This window comes from Tachypleus tridentatus, chromosome 9 (assembly GCF_004210375.1).
Source record: "Tachypleus tridentatus isolate NWPU-2018 chromosome 9, ASM421037v1, whole genome shotgun sequence".
Lineage (NCBI taxonomy): Eukaryota > Metazoa > Arthropoda > Merostomata > Xiphosura > Limulidae > Tachypleus > Tachypleus tridentatus.
The window spans coordinates 72823056-72843127 of NC_134833.1; the positions used below are offsets into that span (position 1 = coordinate 72823056).

The window sequence follows — 20072 nt, forward strand, 5'->3', positions numbered from 1 at the left end:
TTTCTGTTTTATACGTGTAATAATTCATGAGAACTTGAAATGAATGTTTTCAGTTCCATTTGTGAAAATATTTTGTAAAACACAAATCTAACGACAAAAACACTCAATGTTCAGAATTGTTTATAAAACAATAGCAGTGAAGTAAAATCATACATTCCACTCATAAAAGGTTTTATCATATGCAAAGTATGACATAACACCGTTTCATGTTAGTTTTTCACACCACATTGAGTGCAGATAGCCCTCGTGTAGCTTTGCGCAAAATTAAAAACAAACCACACCACACTGATAGTGCAAGATACTTTTGAAATGCTGTTCCAAATCAAAGGAGTTACTTTTTATTTTACAGTGACAAAAACTACAGTGCAAATATTAATTATGGTAACTTTTCATATCAAATACAAAAAAAACATTGCCATACTTTACAAACTTTTTATTGCCACATTTTTGTGCATATGGATGCATTAAGAGAACATCACAATAAAAGTATGTAATAAATAAAAAAAGCTTTACATACTGTTGTTGAGAAATAGGAACTTGTGATTAATTTACACAGATGCATAATGGAATATTAATAATAAAAGTGGACAATATAAAAATAGGCTAAAAATGTTTTTTTTCCTGACAAAATAGCTGCATAAGACTTTTATTATAAGTTGTTCCAAAATCAAGAAGCACTTCTTGATAAAAATAACAACAAAAATAAAAGGCTATTCTATTCACTTAAGCCACCTTTAAACACTTTAAATTTATTGAAGCTAAGTTAAGCCTGTAGTATTCATTTCTATTTGTGATTAACATAATTTGGATAAACAGCACATCCCACATTAAGTAAACATCTCCACAGGTTTTTAAATCTTTTTGCTGAAGACTAAATCCACATTTACAGACATTAAAGCATTAAGTTGTTAATTTCATATTAAAAGTTTATATTTCAACTTTTTACTACCCCATTCAAAAATTACCAGATCAGTTAGCCCCTAACCATTTTATTACACTTAAATACTTATTTCTAGTTACAAAGATAAAAAAGTTATTCTCAGCTACAATTGTTAAACCAACTATTTCCATTCTAGTAGCCTCTAGAATGTATATTCTTCTTAACATGCAATTACTCATCCAGTAAAGGAGCCTCAAGAGTGCACATGGCATTTTAAAATAAAGATATCACCAATATGCTATACAATGTTACAATAATGTCTTACTTCTCAATTCAAACTTTCAATAACTAAAACAGATTAGTTATAGCTATGAACTTAGTGAATGGGATCAAGTTTCTAGAAATAACTCTTAAACCCTTTCTTTTTATAGAGTATGCAGTTGTTTTCTATATCACAAGTCTTTCTTTATCTCAAGTAAATCATTTTTAATATTACATCGTCTATCCAAGTAATTTTAATCGAGAAAAATGACCACTATTCATCTTTTCAAAAATACACTGGTATCTGCAACTTAGAAAATATTACCACCCATTAAACTCTAATTTTTTAACATTAATAAAAATAAACAAACAAAAGTCTCATAGCTGAACCTTGATGAACACATCTATTTAAAAACAAAATGTCCATTCATTCCCATACTGTTTTCTAACATTATTATTTTATTGTTGATTCATTTTTCACTTTTCCACCATTCATTATATATCTAATTTCATAATTAATCTCAAAGGCTATCAGAAGATAGAGTACATAGAGCATCAGCCAATGTCTTTGTCAAGAAAAGCAGGTACACTATTCAATAATTCTGATGAGTTGGCAATAAAAGAAAGCTTCTTATTTAAATCTTGCCAAATACAATTTATTAAATAATAATTTAAAAAGCCCATAAAAAAACCAACCCTCCAATATGCACTTGCAACTTTGCCACTTGTAAACAGATTAAAGAAAAATAAATGGCCTTCTACCTTTCAGTTTGAATTTTGCCCAATGCTAGATGAGGGCTATCTGTTCTAGCTGTTCCAAATTTAGCAGTGTAAGACTACAGGTAAGGCAGCTAATTATCACCACCCACTGCCAATTTTTGGACTACTCTTAGCAATGAATAGTGGGATTGACCATCACATTATAATGCCCCCATGGCTAAAAGGGCAAGCATGTTTTGTGCGATGGGGATTCTAATTCGTGACCCTCAGATTATGAGTCAAGTGCCTTAACCACCTGGCTATGCCAGGCTCTCCAGCTTTTAGAAACTAATGCTTATCATAAGCAATATCTCCTTTACCTAAAGAATGTAAATGTGCTACATACCAGTGCCTTTTCATAAAATATTAAAACATATGATGACTATGTGATTGTACACACCTTTTTGTGTCTACTGAGGAAAAGTATACATATTGATGTCTTTGGATAAAATGACCATGTTATTGCAAGTACTTGTTCTCTTCCTTACAGATAATTGGTATATTCAGTTTGTTTTATCAAAATATTTTTTTCTAATAATTCCCAAGCATAGATCTGTACTAATTTTTACCATGATATCGATGATATATCACACACACACACACACACACACACACACACAACACTATGCCTGATCCAGTCCCAGGAACTTCCTCCTTGACAGACTCTTATAATATATAGCAGAAAAAAGTACTAAAAATTAGAAGCTTTTTATACCTATGTTAGTGATTAAATTCAATTAAATTGGAAAGAGACAATAATAAAAGTGGAATTAGGCTTGTGTAACTTGCAAAATTTGGAGAAATTTATTTAGACCGACTGACACAGCTTTTATTTATATTGATTTTATGAAATGCTTTTCTAAAATATTTACTTTTAAAAATGAATTATAGCTCTTTACTGATGACAGTTGTTAAACTAATAAGCATATTATTTCCCATGTTCTTTCTTCTAAACTTTAAAAACTAGGCATCAAATTACAGTTTCCTACTGTAATTGGAAGGAATTTTTCCATTGTAAAGTGATTTATAAAATAACAGTTGAAGTCCCAACACATGCTAGCACCTTATCACAACTAACTCCTAAGCCAAGCTAAATTTCCTGTTCTTTGAAATACAGTAAAAGTGAAAAACTGTTTTTATTATTACTCAATAACTTGTTTGAAAACTGTGCAATTATTTTGCTCTTATTAATAAACAAGCTGATACCCATCCTTTGTCTGGGGGTGGATGCTATGATAAATATTACAAAAATATTAACTTTCACTAAGTTTTCTTTAAAATATTATTACAGTTATTATTATCTCACCAAAGGTTTGTAAAAGCTCTTAAGAACTCACAATTTATATTCTTAAGACATGGTGTACACTGTGCATAGATCAAGGTGACTTTATTTGAAGATGTAGAAGCAAAAGTGACAGAACAGGTTTTCTTTTAACTGCTTTCAACATCTAGCTCTTAAGGTCCTTTCACAGTATTTCACATGATTAACTGACGTTCATTGGATACAGAAGCACCTGATGGGATGACATTGTAAGGTTACAGATCAAAGTAGGCATGTGTGTAACTCAAAAAACAGCTCTTTATATCAGCATTATGATAGCTGTTGTGGTATAAACCTCACCTAAGTTTATGTATTTTAATAGTGGAAGTAATTTCTTCTCATTGCATTCCTTCATACAGAATGCTAGCACACATTTTGAGATATACAAGATATCTGTGTGACCCACCCCCACACTGTGTGTACATCATGTTATAGAAAATTTTAATGTAATTTACACCCAGTAAATGCTCAATAATACCAATGATGTGCAGTAAAGCAGGTTGTGAACCTCCAGCAACATGCCCCTTGTCCTAAACTATCATTCCACAGTTTTTTTAAGATTGGCCCAATAACCTAGCAGTAGTAAGATAACAAACAGACAGATTTTTATGCTTTTCCACACACATACATACAGACAGACAGTAGGTAGAAAAATATCACAGAGATCAGTTATAGTTCACACATATAATTACAAAGTGGTATGTTTCACTGCAAAAATACAAATCCCATTAAAATTTAGTACTGTTTATTCCAAATAATACAATAATACAATTTATGGACAACTTCATACTTCTCCAGTTACAAAATAGAGTAATACTATTTACAATAGTGTACAACTGTTAGAAAGTACTTAGACATGGAAATAATACATTATATGCAAGAAACACTGAATTAGAAAGTGAATGTTTTGTTAATAGCTGGTAGAATATCACTGATCACTCAGTAGAATCTTCCTTGAAGACTGTTTTCTCAAAATCACAGTATTTGACAGTCTTCTGCTACGTTTCAGAGTAACCACTTTTTCTTCATTTTTTTTAACGTTTACTAAGAAAATTTTATATTTTCCAAAACTGATCTTTTATCTTGTAGCACATAATTACACACTTCATAAAGTGCATTCCACAAGCAAGTACCACTTATTTACCCAAATTTTTATTACTTTTTTTTTCAATACTTTTCTCCAGGTCAATAAAAACCTTGCTCATTCTATCAACAAATAATTTCATTATTTTAAGAATAATTCTTGATTTTCTATACTAAATTAAAAAATTTCAAGACCTGTACACACATGGATATGACTGATATTTTAACTTTTCCTCATAATTGTACCCAACAAATAGTCCATTAGCTTTTAATCTGGTTATGAAGGAAAAGAAAAACCTTAGAATATATCTCTCTTTCTGACAATCTGAAAAAAAGAAACATTAATAAGCGGGTCCAACTAAGGAAATAGTCTTAATTCTTATTCAAACCACAAACTTTTTAAATCTCACAACTAAACTTATGTGGTATTCTACTGTGATACCAATTGCAGTCTTATGAAAAGTAAAAAGGAAATACATGTTGATTTCATTTTAAGCATGTGTACTTATCATAAGATCTATTAATAAAAAAGGCCAGTTTTTCTTGTTAACCTGTCAAGAAATATCTGTTCATCTTCTATGTAGAAAAATGTTTTATACTGCAAAGTACTAGACATTGTAAGAAATAAATTATGTCTTTGAGTAGAGAGTTCTCCACACTTGATGTTCCATACATCACCAAACTGTTCATAAATAGAATGGAACAGACTACCTTGTTCAGGAAGTTTACATGTGGCCAATACTAAACATTGGTCATCCCTAAGAATTAAAAATTTAAATGAAAATACCTGAAAATTTACATAAACATAGTATTGATAGAAATATTATATTAAAATTATATATACTTCCTCTCATAACTAACACTCAATGTAAACCAAGTTTGGTCAACCAATATTTCAGTTAATATTTAAACAGTACAATAAATATACTACTCAACAATAGTTTGATAGTTCTATACCTTTAAATTTTATCACTTGTAATGTCCAAAGCTCAAGATGTAAGAGCAAATTTAATTAATGTTAAATTTAACTTTTATTTCAGTTAACAAGTCATTACAACATACTCTAAACTTTTCCTTCACAAAATATACATGCAAGTTTTGACAGCTAGGAATATAGCAATACTGTTAATGCATAAAACTACTTTAAAGAGACAACAATAATCAGCTGTTGTGAATACCAGTTAAAATGTCAGTTATTTAAAATAAAAACCTATTTCAACTAACTGTAAGATGAAAGTTATGAAATGTTTTCAACTCTACCTTTTCTTAGTGCAAAAATCAGCTGCATCTTTGAGAAGCACTCCCAGTTTGGCAAAGGCCCATTCTATACTTGTTTCCTGGAATATATATATTTTTCTGTAATGGTGAAATTTAGAAACAATGTGCACTCTACAATGCAATATGAATGAAATATGGTGCCTTTCAATTGGATAGAGAATGATCTTGAAAAATATAAAAAATCCAAGGAATAGAACAAAACTTTTTGGGGTAAATCTGCATTTTTATAAATAAGTTGTGAAAATATTGAAAAAAAAAATGCAGACAGGCATTCATATACGTTATTTTAATGAATACTCATCACTAATATCAATAAGACCAAGACATATGGCATTGTCAAAATTCATCCCATGAAAACTGCTACATGTTAGTTCCATGATTCCTGGAACTTCTGTAAAGATTTGAACAAAAATTTTGTAAATAGATTTAATTATATTAAGCAGTAAATCTGGTGTAGGTGGCTTACTGAAATTTTTAGCCATCATCTGATTACCACAAACGGTCCATCCTCATTTGTCAAATGAACAATAAGAAAGATGAAACTTTTATTGAAAACCTTGTTTTCCATAAAAAAAAAAAGAAAAACAAGGTGCCCTTTCCAATCCAAAAAGACACTGGGCACACCAATACTGGCCAAGTAAGAATCATTCACTGTATCACAAAATTTAAGTTACTTCTGATCATCTTTGCATAGGCCTCTACAATTTTAAGTAAAACAAAAATCACACAGAGTATAAGATACTGTAGGCATAAGTGTTACAACTTCTACCATGCCATTAATTTCTGCATTTATGTATTCATTGAATCTCTCCCCTTTCATTATTTTCTTTTTCATTCAGGTGGAACTTTAATGTTTGATTTTGGATTCACCTAAATACTTTTTCATCTTTAACATTAGATCACTAATTGTTAGCTGTTCTTAGTCATTTTCTTGAAAAGCTTCAAGCCTATCATTTTCATTTGGCCTACCTACCAACTTCATTTATTAACCATTCTGAAACACTTTGGCATTACTTCACCTGTTCTAAAACTCACACTACACCATTTGAAGTAAATAACACCAAGAATAGCTCTGTAAAAAATCCTAGCTTAAACTTTTCATGACTAACCACCATTTCTTTCCTAGCACATTTTTTCTACTGTTTCTTGAAATTCAAATATCTTGACCAAGAAAAGTTCAAAACCATACTTTCTTTTTTGCTTCAAACCTATCTAGTGATACATGGTAAAAAAAACAACAACAAAAAAACAGTCATTTCTGAATATGAATTGTGTTTCATCTGAATCTAAAATTCCATATGACATTAACATCTGTGATAAATGCATTTTGCATTAGTTCAGAATTCACACTTTGTTGTTTAATGTATCATTTTCTATAATCTTTGTGTACACACTGGCTTAGTTAATTTCTTTTGTTCCCTTCTCTCTTAACAGTTGCTTGTAAATTTTCAAATGGTTGAGTATATAAAGTACATATAACAATTATAAAATCTAAATGAAAAACAAACAAATGAAACAAGAATATTTGCTAATAATATACATCACACAACAGTAGTCAAACCACAAATAAGCATTTATTTTTAAAAAATCAGAATATGTTTTATAAAACATCTTTTGAAATCTTCATCTTTCTGAATTTGTCTCTTTTTCTTAAAATTTTCTGAAATATACTGCATTAAACACCTTTGATGAAGTTCTTTTTTTAAATTTTAGGTAGTTATCCTGGAAAATACACTTCAATTGACTAAATTAATTAGTTTTGATTCATTTCTAAACAAGCTAAAAAACAATCCCTGTCTGGAAAGCTGTTTTCTTCCAAACAAAATCATGTACAAACAATAACATTAAGGACATGAATCACAATATAAAGAATACTGTCCACAACTAGTTCAAGCTACCAAATTTAAGAGAGACTATATATTCTGAAACAATAATATCAATGAGTGAATTATTTTCATGAGTCATGGCACTCATTGATTAAGCTGAATAACCTTGAAATAATGGAAAATAATAACAATAAATCACAATGGCAGTATTTTTACTACTTTAACAACTGGAATACACTAACAGTAACAACTAGAAATAGTTATAGTTCTAATTAACCAATAACATCACATTAATACCCAAATTTTAAAACTTTTCAATAAAAATATGGGCAAAAAATCTATTTTTTATATAAATTAGAAAAATACAAAATTACAAAAACAGAACCACAACAAAAAATATCACTACAAAATCATGACTCTAATTATGACAACAGTTTCTTTAATCCCACTTAAAATCTCAACACAAATTGTGTCTATGCCACATAACTAAGCAAAGTGCCTTTAATCTCTTCTTTCTCTTTCTTTTTTTAATCTGCTATGAAAATTGAGTTACTTTTAAGCACAGTCAGTCATTTGCCTTGTTGAAGATGAAACACAGTACCATCATACATAGTTTCTAACTTCTCCAAATAAGCTGATCAAATTACTGAGACTATACACATTTATCCATTTTCTTCCAACTCAAGTATAATTTGGCATAAGCCAATTATCATGTTTATTCTCATTTCTCAATGTCAATTATGCGCACCAGTTGTATCCAAAAGTTAGTGTCAAAACAAAGAAAAATGTTTATTGTATATTGTATTGACAGACATAATTAGATTAATTATTATCAATGGATTATGAAAAGATGTCATGTTTTCTTTTGGTTTTTCTTTCAGCAAATGGATTGTTGTATTTATAACTGGATTGTGTGTCATGGGTGATAATCATTAACTTTATCACCATACATTTACATCAATTATGGTAACGGTTTGTTTCTTTGTTTATTTATTTATTTATTACGAGTTTTGTGCAAAATTACATGAGGGCTATCTGCACTAGCCATTCCTAATTTAGCAGTGTGAGACTAGAGGGAAGTCAGCTAGTTAACACCACCCATAGCCAACTCTTGGAATTATAATGGTATACAATTTCACCTAAACTGAAAATCTTCTTTAAACTCTCACATTCATGTAGAAAAAAATTTTTCATAATAAGATAGTACAAGCCACTGGTATTGTGTTAAAGCAATTTTGCCATAACAAAAGTAGGACAAGCAAGTGTGATGTCAATGGGAATTGAAATTAAAATCCTCAAATCACAATGACCCTAAATCAAAAAAGGCTGATGAACTAGAAATAAAAAAAAAATCTTATAAGGGCAGATCACAGATACCCCATCACATAGCTTTGTCATTAACAACACATAAACATAATAGTAAATGTTTCAATTACTTGGATAATTGGAACAATCAGAATCACTAATTTCATAATTTTAGTTAATTAATTACTTAGTTTACATAACAAATTGATGTAGTCACTGTTAACAGGTAACTGAATTTATCAGTTAATTAGCTAAATTACTCAGGTCTAAAACCTCATGTTTTTGACATTCTCACAAGAAATGTTTAACTTTTCAAGATTCATTGTGTAGAACAGGTGAACTTAGAGGTGGATAATCTAGTAACAACCTGTGTATTAATTACATCAATTGGTGTCCCATAAACTAATCAATTATTTGAAATTATGATTAATTAATGCCAAGAAAATAATCAGCAAAATGAAGTCAGTGTTCCTGAATTATTAGTTTCAAACTGTTCCAACAACAGATGAATTGAAAATAAGAGAATCAGTTTTCACAAAAATAATTTATTAATCAGATATTGCTGTTTGTTTATTGTTAAGCTCAAAGCTATGTAATGAGTGGGAGGGATGCTTTATGATTTGAGGATCTCAGATAAAAAAAAAAGGTTTTTCACAAATGTGCATATGGCAATTTTCAGAAGAGATCTATCATACAAAAGCAGGGGGAATTTAAAAATTACTTTAAAAAAATATAAAAAAAATAAGGAAATTAATATCATATTAGAATAATGAAGCACTTGAAAATGTCAAGAGTGTAAGCACATAACGTTTGTTTTTATCATTTATAGGAACATACTATGCAAATAAATAAATTAACCAAATGTCATTGATTATTGAACTTGCCAATAAATAACTGCTGATAATTGCTCAGCTCTAAATGAATTGTGTCCAAGTATTTTTAAGTAACAAAAAAATTTGACAAACTAACAATCTGAGACAAAAAGGTAAACCACATTCTGATGCCTTAAAACTGTCTCATATTAGCCTCTGTAGAACTCTCTCTAAACTTTAACAACATTTGATTTTTACATTTAATTTTTAAAAGAAGTTTTTTATTTTTTTTAATTTCACATAAAGCTACAGGAGAGATATTTGCAATAACCATCCCTAATTTATTAGTGTAAGACAAGCGAGAAGGCAGCTAGCTAGTCATCACCATTCTCTGCTAACTCTAGGGCTACTCTTTTACCAACAAATAGTGGAATTAACCATCACATTATAACGCCTCCATAAAAAGCATGTTTGGTGTGACGGGGATTCAAACTCGTGACCCTTGGATTATGAATCAAGTGTCTTAACCGCCTGGTCACACTAAGCCAAATAACTTTCCAATTCAACTCTTAGTTTTATATTGTTAAAGCACACAAAAAAATATATATATATACTTGTTTATATTGTAATTACAAGTTTACCTTTCTAGAATTTGCCATCATGTCTAAATTAGCTGTACCTTAAGTTAAACCAATTAAGCTAATAAAGATGAACTAAACAATTGGAAGACACAACAAACTCTGCTGAGTTAGATTTTGCTTTAAACAAGCAATTAAGAGATAGTTCTGAAGTATCTAACTGCATCAATATTACCCTCTGATAGCATTATAAGTTTACAGAAAATGCTTCAAAAAACAGTTATTTAAAATGAAGGTTAATTCAATGTCCAATTTTTAGATATTTTTAATTTAAATTAATGCACTGTAAGAAAATTAAGAAAAAGGCATATAACTCTCCTTTCAATGAGTTTCATAAGTGAGATTATTTAATATACAAGGTAAGAAATACATATGTAAAAAAAAAGATATTTAATCAGAATGGAGAATATTACATCACAATATTACAATAAACAATTTTATCATATTGTTAAACAATATTTAAAAAAAATCAATATTATTTATTTAATTATATGCAATATCACACAGATAGTCATTCATATTATTTGTTGGTTGAAATGCATTGACAGTTCTTTTTATTCTTTCTGTACAGACATTTTTTTTGAGCAGAAGAAGGTGCCTGAGCACTGAAAAGTTTGTCAACATGTAGCTCATTCAGAATTTGTTCCCTCTTTATTATAGAAATGAACTTTTATATATAATTAGAAAATTTGCAAATATTTGTTGCAAAAATTATTAAAAAATATTAGGAACTATTGTCTTAAACGTTCCATCAGTATACAAATGATCACAACTTGCCAGTAATCAAGCTCCTTCTTGTACAGAAAATCAATATTTGATCATCTATTGCATCACAATCAAATTTTAAAAACTATTCTCCATTCCCAGTTTCAGTGTACTCTTCTGGAAAAATATCTCTTTGATAATTTGGAGTAACTAGCCCCAGATTTTGTTTCCCACATAAACTCCAAATAATTTTATTATGTTATGGATGGCAACTTGGTTGAGGCCAAATGATGCACGTAAGAAAATATAAATTAGTGCATCATGTGTATTACATATTTAGCTTCAATACCAGTGGCACTGCCAGAATGGTTGTGCTCACAACACTCTTGACTAACATCATCATCAACTGGTAAAGCATGATCTTTGCATTTCTTTTTAAAATGGCTAACATTTCTAATAAACATTTTTCCTCACTTGTTTTTCTTTAACAACTAAATATCTGTTTGACTCTAACTTAGATATACCTTTCTTATGCTCAAAATTTAACATTTTGGAGAAAACAGTTTGCAATAAACTTACAATACCTTTCTCAATGCACTGTGTACAACCACTTCAGAGGACTGTTCATGTATAGTGACTAATGGCAAGTCAAAGTCATTTTCAAGTAAACTTCTCTGGATGTTTCAAATTATCGAACACACTTTAGCAATGATGGCAGGGACTAACACACCAAAACAATTTTCATTTAATTTCATAGTAAAAGTGTGCCTTAACCAGGGATCTTTATTTGGCATTTGAGAGGTGTATCAAGGTGTCACAAGAGTTATACTATGATAAATACATCAAAGAATGGATCACTTCATTATTTGCTCAGCTGTCACATGAGGTCAAGGTCACTGACATTATGGAATGTTATCACTTGATCTGCATTTTGACCCTAGTTCCTCATTTTTGCTCTAATGAAAATTAAAATTAAGTGAATGTCACACAACCAGTGTGGTATGTGAACATTTGTAGTGATGCTAATTATGTAATGAACACAATGATTGTGAATGATATATTGGAGAATTTAAAGCATATGAGCATGATGAATCAAACTTGATATAATTCCAACTTTTAAATGGAGTTTGTATCTGTTTTATTCATTAATGTCATTAAAATGTTAATTGTTCTACAAATGATAATGATCTTAGTTACCTTTTTGCACTAGGTAGGTCAAAGTGTACATTTCACAACCTTTTACAGAGTTACATTCAAAGTTTAATGAAACTACTTTACATTATCAATGTATACAAATAAACTTGAAATCAAAACACTTATTAAACCATATTTTAATACTATATAAAGTTCTTAGTTTTAGAGAAATAAATTTTTAAAAATACTCAAGCTTTCCTAGTGTGAGAACTGCAACATTTGTTCTCTAGGTCTTTCTTCTTCTCTAATTTACCAACCCTCTCTGAAGTAAGAAATTTAGTTTAAATTACTCATCATAATATAGATAATACTAAAGTCTAATTTTTATAACCTTGAATCTTTTTTGTTGATGGAGTTACAAACTAGAAAATCAGAGCTACCTACCACCTCCCTTTCATAAATTGCTAATTATTCTTTATGCTGTTTTATACTATATAATTTATAACCTATAGAAAGTCAACATTTTAATCTATTACGTTATATATAATGCCACATTATTTCCAGTACAGTGTTGTCAATTCAGTTGGAAAATTTCTCATCATGCTCAAACTGAGCAAAAAAACAATTAACTTAAGTCCTCCTTGTTCTAGTTAGAAAGCCAGTAAAATTATAATAGTTATAGGATGCTGTTTGCTTTGTGCATGTTATTATTTTGTGTCCTTAGGTGCATTACTTAAATAAATTAAAATTATTTATTGTATTTATGTATCATTAAAAAAAAAGTATGCTTATATTTCATAAAGAAATAGCAGCTAAAGAAAATAAGAAGCCAAAAGTAAGTACTATATATTTCTTGCTTTTCATGTATATTCTTTATTTATGGTTCTAAAAGTAACTAAAATGTAAAAATTAGAAACTTATGGAGATAAAGTAAGACAGTTAAAATAAAACATTTTTCACAATGTGTTACATCATTCAATATGGTAATATGAGCATGCATATGCTGAACAATTTACAACTCTTGTTGCTGGATTATTAGTTTGACATTATTCAAAGTGCAATAAAACAATCAAATTAAGTATAAACAGATGTACACTGTTCCAAGCCTTAGACTACTTAGGATAAACAACTGTAGTTGTCTGTTATAACTTGCAGTCATTTTAGAAAGAAAAAGGGTAATTTAAACTTGAATGTAATGTGTAGTTTCTATAGTAGTTACAAACTTGGTCAAATTGTTAGAGTTTGTATATGGTTATGGTATAAAAATAACAGAAAAACATAGTTTTACAAAAACATACATTTGATACCCATCTAGAAAGTTTTAGAAGTTATGTAAACGAAATTTTAAAATTTTCAGATAAAGTATTTTCAATCTTAACATGAAAATTGCTTTGTACTCAGAGTAGCCAACAATTTGATATAAATGCAAATCTTTAATAAAAAATACTTAACTAAAAAAACAGATTTCTTATGTAAAGAAAAAAAACTTGTAATCTTTACCAAAAGTTAGCCACATTTTGTAAAGATACAGAAAACGTAATAAACATTATACAGTAAAACCTATCTAAGCCAGAAATTGCACAAGGCAGAAACCTGTACAAACAGGAAATATCAAAATTTTGCAGCACTATCTTAAGATTTCTCTTATGAAAGGCCCTCTATGTGGCAGAACCTGGGTAATGTGGAAGAAAAACCATCTTTCACCTACCTCATCTATCATAATATAGGATTAAAACCTGAGTAAGGCAGAAAAATATTTTTGTTTAGATATTAATTTCTTATTTAATTAATACTTTCTTTACATATTAATAAATTCTTGTTTAATTAATAATTTGTTTAAAATGTTAATAAATGTTTGGACATTTTGTTACAGTAAGTAATGGTTAAATATTCTTTTTTCTGCCATCATTATTCTGGAGGTTGCTCTTCGAAAGAACAATTGATTGTACTTTTGGTCACATTTGCTGGTGGAAAATCCATGCTGTTTCAAAAATGTAAGGAAGAATCAACTTCCTGTGGAATGGAAAGCAAATAATAAAGCATGGATGACAAGTGCTACATTCAAGGAATTTTTGAACAAATTAAACAAAAGAATGGAACAAGAAAATAGGAATATTCTACTTTTCCTAGATAATGCAACTTGTCACCCAAAAGTTCAACTTTCAAATGTTTGTTTAGTCTTTCTACCTCCATGTTCTACAGCCACTAGATAATGAAATTATACAGTGTATAAATTTGAAATACAGAAAATTGATGCTTCAGCATATTATTGCAAATATGGACGACTGTAAGAGAGCATTTGAAATGACCATGAAAATTGATCTGTTAGATGCAACTGCATTTTTAAGTCATTCAATCAAATGTGAAATAAAGTGCTTTTAAAATTGTGGATTTATTCTTGATAATGACAGAGATTGCAGAGAAGTTGTTTGTTACAACAATTCTACTGAAATCCAAACTTTGAGAACATCAAAGTAGATGATTCTGTGAACATCGAAAGTTTTGTAAATACTGACAAGAATTTTTTAACAGAAATAGAATCACAAGATGGTAACAGTGTGAAAGATTCAGAAGATGAACAAAATGGAAAAGCTAGTGAGGAAATAGAAATTACTTCATGCAAGTGTTAAGTTATATTGATGCTTTCAAATTATATGCAAAAATGAGGGGGGAAAATGAACTTCAGGAAAAAGCTGTAGAATTGGCATTCTCTTTTCACCACATGAGAAAGCCCATTAAAAAATTGAAACAGTTGAAATTGGACACTTTCTTCAAATAAATTTGATTAAAATTTTGTGTACTTATGCATATTTTGAATGTCTATTTTTGTTCTTATTCTAATAAATATAGCATAAATAGTATAATAACTTTATTCACAAATGTCTTACTTCCCTAAGTCAAGCAAGTATAACATTATATGTAATTAAGGAAATGCATGTTCACTAAGCCAGTAAACCTGTTTAAGCTGGAAATTTTACTTGGTCCCATACGATTTTGCCTGAAACAGGTTTTACTGTAGTATGGAAATTCTGATGGTTACTATGTGGTTAAAAAGTTAGTTGTCAATCAGTCATGTATAGAAGTAAGTAAATTTACACTATTTTAGCTGATTTTATATTCACAATTACATACTAAGTTTAGTTTCTTCTCTGAATCTGCACATAATTTTCAAAGTTTTAAACAAACATGGAGGTGTATATTAAACAACAGTACTTACTTTAGTGAGCTGAGTAATGTAATGATCAAGATCATCCACTAGTATTGCTGCAGGGATCACTGAGTTGATGTGTATTCTGGCCAAGTACTGCACTAACTCAGATACTGACCACATATACCTAAAACAATGTTTAACAATATATTCTTTAAATTCATTTTGTAATTACTTAAAAATAAAAACATCTATTAATTGCATAAAAACTGGTATTTTACAATAACATCTTTAAAAGTTAATATTAAGAATCAAGTACTAGAAAAGATGGGGGGAATAAGCAAAAAACCACTTATCACAAGTAAGTAACTGGTATTAAGAAAACTTGTACATATCATTGAATAATAATAGTGCAAAATACAAACACGTATTTAAAAACAAGTTACATAACTTCTTACACCCAAATAAACTGTTTAACTGGCAACATCATAAGTATAATTTTTTTAAAGTTTAAATAAAAAAGTATTAACTAATCACATTCACAAAGATTAATAATTCATTTAATAACTATTCAAATATGCATCTCATGTAATATTGAAAATAAGTTTAATCATAAGAACTAGATAGTCTTACTGCTTAAGTTTCATACATTACATGCTATTGACCATATTTTTAGTTACTGTTTCATAAATGCACAGTATTGAGTAATGTTTTTATATGCTTTGAATGATTTACCAATACTTCACTGTATAAAAATACTATCTATATATGTGTTACAAAACACATAAGCAATAATAAGTACACCATAATTATATATTTAAATCAGCTGGTATGGGTAGAGAAGGCACTAATAGAGGAGCGAACAACGTTTCGACCTTCTTTGGTCATCATCAGGATCACAAAGAAAGAAAGGGTTACTGACTGGTAGCTGACAACATGTTTGAAGGCAGTTGTGTAATTGAATGTAGGAATGTAGAGGGCATGTTTAGAAAATAAACAGTCACCTTCACATGTTTTGAACACTGCAAATCAAAAAACAAAACATAACCATAAAAAAGCACCCAAATACTAAATAAACAAACAAACATCAACAAATGCAAAATTAAAGAAGCCTTACTTATACAACAACTCAAGCCAAAAATAAACCAATACAAAGGAACACCTTTATACCTATATTAATAAATATATCCAACATCTAAGTATGCCCTCTACATTCCTACACTCAATTACACAACCACCTTCAAACATGTGGTCAGCTACTGGTCTGTAACCCTTTCTTTCTTTGTAAACCTGACAATGACCGAAGAAGGTCAAAACATTGTTCGCTCCTCTATTAGTGCCTTCTCTACCAATACCAGCCATTTTTAAATATATAATTTCTCTACAAGTGGGTTTTCTTGTCATCATGAAGTACACCCTAAATACCACAAATTTCTTTAATCTTTGAACACATCAAATATTTAGGAAAATATTTTAGTTTAGTAATTTGTTCACATATATATTTGTCAATACTTAAGTTACACAAACTTCATACATGCTGTAACTCAAAAAGTAGAAATTATACAAATTTAGTTGCAAGGAAACAAGTTTTAACACACAGAATACATTTTCACGACCATTATTTGTTTTTATCTACATGAATTTATGACCACTAAATTAAAATGGTAAGAAGTTACGGAGTCCATGTATTAAAAGGTTAATGTAGAATATAAACTGATTTTTGTAATTAATTTCATTACAATATGAATGCAGTACAAGATTTAACATACATAAATTTTACATGATGCATTGCCAGCGGCTTTGGAGAGGGCATTCCATGAACATGCAAAGGTAACTTATCTAGGTGTTGCGGTCGAATAAAAATTACTTGGTCATTCTTTGTTGAAAGAGTTACTGCAGCTTGGAATAACAGGGATGTTTTACACCTGGAAAAAGTTGCATTAAACAAATCTCCCATAAAATGTAAAACATAACGTGAAGAAATTCCTTCTTCTATTGCTGTACAAAAAATGTATAATTGTTTTTACAAATTTAGTTTTTTCTTCACCAAAATTTTAACCATGTTCCACTTACAATGTAACACACAGCATAAACTTTTTATCTGTGTAAACACTAACTGTAGCTCAATACATAAAAAAAATTCATAACTTTGAAACAACTGTTAAACAACAATGCCATGACAAAATATGCAATTTATTCTCAGGTTCAAAGAACAAAACATATATGATTCAGAATGGTTCTGCTATGCATTATATAAAGCCTATTTTACTGCATGGAAATCAATTAAATACATTTTTACTGGTATGGTTGAGGGGTCTCTCCATAAGTAATTATCTCACTTATTTCATTTAATTAAATATAAGCAAAAATTAATTTGACCTACAAAATGCATATAGACATAAAATTGATATAATTTAATCTGTACATTACTTATATAATACGGAAGATTAATTTTTTGACCCTAATTTATTTTTTTGTAAGATTCTTTAACAAAGTAAGAAGTTTAAATCATATAGAAGCATATCAATATTCATTTAAATTTCACACTTTGAAAATATAAGTGACATTTTAGAGCCCATAGCACACATAAGGTTTAACCCTTTCGGGGCTGAATAACAATTTTTAATGTCTGGCATGGCGCTGAATATATAGGTTTGAACTAATTACGGTATCAGTACTAAAAGCATGATATCTCAGCAATAACTCAACAAAAGTCCCTGAAATATTCAGTGATTGTACCCAATACTACATATGTTAACACTCCTACGAAAAGTAGAATGAAATGGCAATTTCATTTAAATACAAATTTAGTAGCCTAATATTAATAACCTTTCAAGTTGCTCTGGGGCCTATTAGGCCTCACTTTTCGTAGGAGTGTTAAATTCAATACATAAGAATAACAGGAATAAAGGAAGGTTGCCTGCTACGCTGAGCCTTCAAGTCTACTGTGGTCACTAACCATGCTGATAGGGTTAAGCAAAAAAACTATTGTTTGTATTTTGATGGAACAACAAACTTCTAAAGGCATTCATAGTTTAGGTATAAAGAAAAAGTTGTAAAAATATACCTTTTGTCATATCTTTAGTGATTTTTTAACTTAAAACAACAATCAATCTGAAACATGTACTCCTTTTTAATTTTTTTTAGTCTGAGAAGAAAAGGTTTATTATAAAGAAAAACATTATCAGTCACACTACAATGTGCAGTATGTTTTGAAACAAGCATAGGAAGGCAAGGATGTGATGTGGTAAAGCAAGACTGCATAAACACAACCCAAGAGTTAAGAGAATAACATTGCATTGTACTTAACTTTTAAATTTGTCCTATTGTTGTTGTTTTTTGTTATGCAATACTAGTGATAAAACCAAGATTCTGAATACATGAATTAATAAGAACAATCAAACTATCTAAATTTAGCCTTTATGATTATCTCACTATTTGGCAAAACCATTTATATGTAGTTACACATGTTTATGGGATTTTAGTTAAAACATGGTTCTAAACAGATGCATAAACTTATAAAGTTACCAAAATATAACAATTTACATTCACTTAGTTCAATATGTGATTAACTTAACTGTACATTGAAAGTTATTAAAAAAACTTGTTTTAACTAATACTTTTTTTTACTCATAAAGACATAAAACCCAAAAATACTACCTATCTATCTAATTTACTAAAGACAAAGAAAACCAAGGATAGTTGTCATAAGTTTGACACACAGGATGGAAGATTTCCAGAACTAGAAAAAGGCATGTACTGATACCTCCATCACCATTATCTTTCAACTTTACCACCCTCACTTCACCTTGACAACATTAGAAACAGTTAATTTCTCACTACAAAAGTAATGAAGTTAATAGCCTTTGTCCAAACATTAACCTACAATCTTACTCAGATGCATTTTTGCAAAACATCCACTCCATCAAAACATTTCAACAAACACTGAAAAAAGCATCTTAAATTGATATACCCAAACTCCTTAAAATGACATATATATTCCAACATATGACTTATTCCTTGGCCTACTTGACCAATTAAACTTCTGCAACACACCCATAAAATATCAGACTATGACCTCTACACGTAAATGTTTTGGCAATTACCTGTACTTTTCCATTTACTCCTTTAACCTCATCTTCTTGACATCATCTCAAGCACGTATACATTTTAATAACCCTTATTTTCCTAACATAAAAGGTGCAATGCTGGTCTCCATTAGTCTATACTTTGTCACTTAAGTCTTTACCCAGTTGGATCCTCACTTCAATTAATTTATTGTGCCATTTTTATCACCACTAAATTATTGATATTCAAATTGTTATCACCGCTTGCGAGTTGCATTGAAATTGACTACGAGGAAGTTTTGGGTTTAACTTAACTGAAACTCTACTATTAGTACTAACGTCAAGCAAACGCACTGTAACTATAAAAAACTAAACGATTTGCAGATGAATTTCAAAATTACTAAATTTCAACTTGTATTACTATTACTCTAATAGATAATAGTATCGTGAATCAATCAAGTAACTTGAAGCTTATAATTTCAGAACAGACAGAAGTTACCGCTATACACGCCCCCGCGCTTTCATGTCTTTACTGCAGAGTGTAAGCCAATTTTACATATCGTGTAATTATCAATCATTCGAAAATATAAAATAGTACCCACACATTGTAGGCATTTACACACTTACTGTGATTTCTCCCCTATAAGTGTGATGAAACATCCATTAGTGGTAGACGTCCAAACTTTATCCACAGAGGTTTCATTTAATAAAAAAGGAAAAATTAATTTTTGATAAGCCAACATATCTAATCTCAAATGAGAACGGATTAAATATTTCGTTAATTTTTTTTTCACAAAATAGGCCTAAAGCAAATGTTTCCACTTGTCAAAATATTTTTATTGGATGATAATGATA

The 20072-nt window shown here is 29.5% G+C and overlaps 1 protein-coding gene across 5 annotated transcripts; it reads right to left on the reverse strand.

Annotated features, from left to right (window-relative positions):
• Positions 1–301: 301 nt before the first annotated feature.
• On the reverse strand, positions 302–20060 carry LOC143225490 (uncharacterized). 5 transcript variants are annotated; one of them, XM_076454988.1, is made up of 5 exons: positions 19845–20057; positions 16920–17075; positions 15220–15337; positions 5565–5641; positions 302–4629 (listed from the first exon to the last, which is right to left on the reverse strand). In XM_076454988.1, exons 1-5 carry the CDS (start codon positions 19958–19960, stop codon positions 4566–4568), a joined length of 531 nt encoding a protein of 176 aa, XP_076311103.1. In that variant the 5' UTR covers positions 19961–20057; the 3' UTR covers positions 302–4565. The 5 variants fall into 5 exon arrangements, with proteins under 5 accessions (XP_076311103.1, XP_076311100.1, XP_076311101.1 ...); XM_076454985.1 differs by having other exon boundaries at positions 302–5062; XM_076454986.1 differs by lacking the exon at positions 19845–20057 and adding an exon at positions 19257–19773 and having other exon boundaries at positions 302–5062.
• Positions 20061–20072: the final 12 nt, after the last annotated feature.